At 46.5% G+C, this 6449-nt stretch overlaps 1 protein-coding gene across 2 annotated transcripts in view; it reads left to right on the top strand.

Moving 5' to 3' along the window:
* Window positions 1-6449, top strand: part of EML5 (EMAP like 5) — a 328115-nt gene that overhangs the window by 290690 nt on the left and 30976 nt on the right. For both annotated transcript variants that reach the window (XM_075065608.1, XM_075065607.1), the window contains one exon: window positions 918-1016. In XM_075065608.1, coding sequence (XP_074921709.1) covers window positions 918-1016 — 99 coding nt within the window. The remainder of the gene's footprint in view (window positions 1-917; window positions 1017-6449) is intronic.

Here is a 6449-nt window from a genome sequence, read left to right as displayed (position 1 = left end):
AATGAGTTACCTAGGGAGGTGGTGGAATCTCCTTCCTTATAGGTTTTTAAGGTCAGGCTAGACAAAGCCCTGGCTGAGATGATTTAGTTGGGAATTGGTCCTGCTTTGAGCAGGGGGTTGGACTAGATGACCTCCTGAGGTCCCTTCCAACCCTAATCTTCTATGATTCTATGATTGAGAATTTAGGGCTTGTGGTCAGAACAGGAGACTTTCTGTCATATCAGCATTTACTGGGCACAGTTCTTTGAACAGAAGCTCATTTAAGATGACTGAACTGTTTTATAAATAATATATTTTGTCAAAGGACACAGAAAATATATTAGCACGTGTATTCATTTGATAAGGTAAATTTTCCATGGCAATTTATCTTTCGGTGCACTGATGGTTTGTTTTCAGCAATGCATTATTTACTCAGGTGTATATTTTTAAATATTTTTTTATGTTTATGGTAAGTATTTTAATCTAAAGCATGGGATGTTTTCAAAAGTATTTATCAAAGTGAGACATACTACAATTATTTACTGCTTTTCATCTTCAAAATACATTATCAATACGAACTAATCATCAAACAGCAAGCCTGTGGGGTAGGGAAGTAAGTATTAATGGTCCATATCAATAGCGGATGTAACGGCAATGAAGTCTGTGCAATTATACCAGGGACAAATTTGATCCATTCTCACAATACTCCTAATTAGAAAGCTGAGGGAGAGAGGTTAAGGGACTTGTCCAATATCGCTAAATAAATCCAGATTTAGAATTTAGTGATTCATGTCTCCAAGCACTGTATATAAAATATTATGTCATCATAAAGCCATTCTCTATTAAATATTAGAACATTTTTTTCAAATTTAATTGTTGCCATATATGCATAAATGTTTTAACAAACATTGTTTTAATTTTTTGTATTTTTATTTTAGGATCTCAGTCTTTTTACCAGGAACATAATGATGATATTCTGTGCCTCACTGTAAATCAGCACCCCAAGTTTACCAACCTTGTGGCAACTGGCCAAGTAGGTATGTTTGTATTTTTTTAAAATGAAATTAACATATAAGCATGATGTTAGGGTCATTTGACTTCATGAATAAAACATAAAGATTATTTGGTTATGCTGTCTCCGTTTGTATGAGTGTTACTCAGTTACCTGTCCTCTTTATTTTTTTCTGGAGAGTAATTTAATACAATTAAACAAAAATTATTGAGAGGCTTAGGAAGCCAAAATTTTGTTATCAGAAAGTAATTTTGGAAATTTTGAGCCCCATTTAAATTCGTCTGTACTTTCATTTAATCTCCTGACTTGTTCTGGCATATCATCATCGTAAACAGTCTTTCCAACCAACTCAACAGTAGTCTGTTAATGAAAGGAAGACAAATGAAGATTTAAATAAACAACAGTCTGCATTTTTATCTTAAATGGAAAAATGGAAAAAATAGTTGTGAATTTGCATATTATTATCCCATGATACAAGTTTACAGTATCTACAACTACAGTGCTCATCATAAATGGTTTTAACCTTCCAAACAGAGCCACAGCAGTAATGAGTGTTTCCCTATAGATTTAAGAATTCCCAAACTTGGTTCCCGGTTTGTTCAGGGTAAGCCCCTGGATGGCTGTGAGATGCTTTGTTTACCTGAGCATCCGCAGGTATGGCTACTTCCTGCAGCTCCCATTGGCCAGGAACAGGAAACCGGGGCCACTGCTCAGGTAAACAAAGCATCTCACGGTCCGCCATGGGCTTACCCTGAACAAGCTGCGAACCAAGTTTGGGAACCGAGTGATAATCTAGATTTTAGTAAAAACAAATATATATTAAAATGATGTTAAAGTTGAAATGTAAGATCACACACAAAAAAGAAATCCTTACAACAGTATTCTTATATCAACACTATTGTGTCTAGACATTGCAGCTCAATACAATCCTCTGTCAGTTCCACAACACAAACATATGTTGCATATCTTTCAGTGTTTCTTAGCAAATAATAGCACATGTTGAATGTCTTAGAGTTTAGAAAATGTAGGAACCAGATTGATTTTACAGGAATATATTTTTATTTCTCTACAAAAATTTGTATTGAAGTCACTGCTAAGAAGAGCTGGGCAACTAATGGATTTTTCTGTTCACTGGGAATTTTGAAAAGTTGAAAAAAAACCATTTAATGTTGAACTGAAAACAAAAATTTTCAAAATGTTTGGCAAATTGAAAAGAAAAAAAATAAAACTTGTTTCAGGTTGAATGAAACATCATTTTGGCAAAACTGAAGTATTGCGATTAGATTTACTCAAAGGTTTACTCAACGAATACAGAATGGGATGGGAGGAATGCAGTGATGCTACAAAAGCTATGGTTCTTTACTTATTTTGTTTCCCTCTGTGCTTCTTCACCCAGGAGGAATCATAGGACACTTTTAATGCTCATTTGTCCCTTAAACATCCTGTAATAATAGAAAAACTTCTGCCTTGTTTTATAACCTGGATTGAGGAATAAAGAGCAGGAACAGATGACACCCATAAATAAAATTGTTTCTATGCAAATAATCCCAGTAATTAAATGGAGGGAGAATTTTTTTTTTTTAAAGATAAACTTTTTTCTTTTTTGAGTGCTTGCTCATATCGATTCCAGTTAGGTGTGCGCGCGCTGCATGCACATTCGTAGAAAGATTTTTACCCTAGCAACACACTGTGGGTCGGCTGGGCGCCCCCTGGAGTGGCACCGGATATATACCCCGGCCAACCCAGCCGCCCCTCAGTTCCTTCTTACCGCCCGTGTCGGTTGTTGGAACTGTGGAGTGCGGTTTTACTGACCTCCACCTCTCTAGCTACTCGTAGTTCTATAGTTACTTTTTGTGTATATAGTTCAAAGTTATATAGTTATAGTTAATTCTTATCATTCATAGTTAATATTATAGTTAAGAGGGGTTGGGGGATTAGCCCGTTCCCCACACCCGGTGCCGGGGCCCATGCCCGGTTCACTGGGTTTCAAACCGTGCTTGGCCTGTCACAAGCTGATGCCGACAGGAGATCCACATGACTCCTGTCTTAAGTGCCTCGAGGAATCTCACCTGGCAGACAAGTGTCGCATTTGCAAGGCCTTTAAGCTGAGAACTAAAGAGGAGCGGGACTTTCGACGTCCTGTCGACACTCCCGTTCACGGCGCCGCTCATAGTCCGAGCACCATTCTCCTTCTCGGTACTGGTCGCCCTCGCGGCACCGTTCAGTATCCCGTTTGCCAGCCCGCTACTTTCGGCACCACTCCAGCTCCCAGCACCGCTCCAGGCACTGTGACTCCCGTAGCCGCTCCCAACGTCGAGCCTCGAGATCTTGGTCGAACTCCCGGCACCGCTCCGGTCGCAAGTCCCGATCTCATTCCCGGTACCGGTATGCGTCCCGGTACCGGTCCCCGGTGCCGAGTAAAGCAAGATCCACTAGAGACAGAGACTCTGCCCAGGGCTTTTCAGCCCCTCCGTGGCCATCCAGACACACATCAGTGTTGTCCCACGCAGACAGCTCTTAGGCACAGGACTGCGATTCCGATGTGCCCTCCAGAGTCTTTCAAGAGGCCCAGGCCCAGGCCCAAAGCCCCCATCAGTGGTCATTCTGAACACCTTGGGTGTACCACCAGGCCCAAGGCGTACCAGTAGTTCCGTCCCGCTCTGTCCCATCAGAGCACCGAGTGCCAGTGGCAACAGTTAGCCGTCCCCCTCCGACTGCTACAGAGGAAGCCCCAGTTCACCCACCGGTCTCCCAGGTTCCACTGGAGCAGGAGGTCGCCCAAGAGCAAGAGGCCACACAGAACCCGCTCATCCCCGGCATCTCCTCTTCCTCTTCTCCAGATGAGGCGGTGGCAGGAACATCCTCCTTGGGCCCTCCTCCAATCGACCTGAGAGCCCATCAGGACCTCCTGAGGAGGGTAGCACTCAATATGAACCTCCAGGTGGAGGAGGTCCCAGGGGTAGAGGACCTGGTAGTGGACATTCTTTTGGCAGATGCCCCCACCAGAGTGGCCCTATCGTTTATTCGGACCATCCAGGCCAATACTGATACTATAGGGCAGTCTCCAGCCTCTATCCCTCCTGCAGCCAGGGGAGTCAAGCGTAAATACATGGTGCCCTCTAAAGGGTATGAGTACTTGTATGTCCATCTTCCTCCCTACTCACTAGTCATCCAATCTGTTAATGAGAGGGAACGCCATGGCCAGCAGGCACCAGCCCTGAAATCGAAGGAGGCTAGGTAGATGGACTTAATCGGCTGCAAAGTGTACTCGGCAGGTGCCCTACAGCTCCGGGTGGCAAATCAACAAGTCCTGCTTAGCCGCTATAATTATAACAGCTGGGCGGCGGTGGGTAAGTTTTACGGAGCTACTCCCTGAAGACTCCCGCCAAGAGTTCACTGCCCTCTTGGAGGAAGGGAAAAAGGTGGTCAGAACTTCCCTCCAGGCTTCGTTGAATGCAGCCAACTCAGCAGCCAGGACTCTGGCCTCGGGTGTTGCCATGAGGCGCATCTCATGGCTTCAGGTTTCAAGCCTCCCACCGGAGCTCCAGTATACCATTCAGGACTTGCCATTTGATGGTAAAGGTCTCTTCTCGGAAAAGACTGACCCCAGGCTACAAAGCCTGAAGGACAACAGGGTCATAATGCACTCTCTCGGCATGCATACGCCGGTGACCCAACGCAGGCCTTTCCGTCCCCAGCGTCACCGCCCGTACTCTGCACCTAGACAAAGACAGGACTTTGACAGGCGGCGTGGCCAAGGTGGTCATAGATGACAGTCAGGACCCCAAGAGGGCCAAAATCAAGGTCCCTCGAAACCACCAGCTGGACCAAAGACGAACTTTTGAAGGTGCGCCCAAAGGCAGCGTACCAGTTACAGGCCAGGATCCTTCTCCTCCCTTCTCCAACCATCTCTCCTACTTCCTCCCGTCGTGGTCCCAGTTAACTTCAGATTGCTGGGTCCTACGCACGATGGAGTATGGGTACCACCTCCAATTTATTTCAACCCCGCCCTCCCACCGTCTAATCCCATCCCTCTTCAGGGACCCCTCTCACGAGCAATTCCTCTTGCAAGAGGTGTGGACACTCCTCGCCATGGGAGCTATAGAGAAGGTACCAAAGGACAAAAGGGGCAAGGGGTTTTACTCCCATTATTTCCTAATCCCCAAGTCGAAGGGAGGTCTCAGACCAATCCTAGACCTGTGAGGACTCAACCAGTTTATGATAAAGTTGAAGTTCCGCATGGTATCCCTGGGGACCATTATCCCGTCCTTGGATCCTGAAGACTGGTATGCCGCCCTCAACATGAAGGACGCGTACTTTCACATCACCATTTTTCCTCCGCAGAGGAGGTACCTCTGCTTCGTAGCCAACCGTCAGCACTTCCAGTTTATGGTCCTGCCGTTTGGCCTTTCTGCAGCCCCAAGGGTTTTTACGAAGTGTATGGCCGTAGTCACCGTCCATCTCCACCGACATTGGATACACGTTTTTCCATATCTGGACGATTGGCTCATCCGAGGGGCCTCTGAGACACTCAAGTCACCCAGCATGTGGACATCGTCAAGGACCTATTCATGGGTCTAGGCCTGATGATCAATATAGAAAAATCCACTCTGGTTCCCACGCAGAGGTTAGACTTCATGGGAGCTATCCTGGACTCCAATCTAGCCAGGGCCTGCTTAGCACAGCCACGGTTTCAGGCGATGGCAACAATCATCCAAGGTCTACAGAATTTCCCGACGACCTCGGCTCTCACTTGTCTCGGTCTCCTGGGTCACATGGCTGCCTGCACATTCATGACCAAATACGTCAGGCTCCGCTTCCGTCTTCTCCAAGCTTGGCTCAACTCGGTGTACCGCCCAGGCAGAGACCCAATAGACACAATAGTCACCATTCCCCCGAGCACCCTAGGCTCCCTAGACTGGTGGCTGATTCGCTCCTTGGTGTGTACAGGGCTCCCGTTCCATCCGCCCCAACCCTCAGTGTCCCTGATGACGGACGCGTCATCTCTCAGCTGGGGTGCTTACCTCGGACACCTTCGTACTCAAGGCCTCTGGTCAATTCAGGAGCTGGCATTACACATAAATGTCCGAGAACTGAGAGCAGTCCGCCTGGCGTGCCAGGCGTTCCAGCAACATTTACAAGGCCGTTGTGTCTCAGTGTTTACAGACAACACAACGGCCACGTACTACATAAACAAGCAGGGAGGGACACGATCCTCCCCCCTTTGTCAGGAGGCCATCCAACTCTGGGACTTTTGCATAGCCCACTCGATAGACCTGGTAGCGTCCTTTTTCCCAGGGGTTCGGAACACTCTGGCAGATTGATTCAGCAGGTCCTTCCTGTCTCACGAGTGGTCGATCCGCCTGGACGTTGTTCATTCTGTTTTCCAGAAGTGGGGATTTCCCCATATAGACCTGTTTGCTTCCCGCACGAACAGGAAATGCCAGATGTTCTGCTC

This window comes from Chelonoidis abingdonii, chromosome 4 (assembly GCF_003597395.2).
Source record: "Chelonoidis abingdonii isolate Lonesome George chromosome 4, CheloAbing_2.0, whole genome shotgun sequence".
NCBI classification, from domain to species: domain Eukaryota; kingdom Metazoa; phylum Chordata; order Testudines; family Testudinidae; genus Chelonoidis; species Chelonoidis abingdonii.
This window is presented reverse-complemented; position numbering and strand designations above follow the sequence as displayed.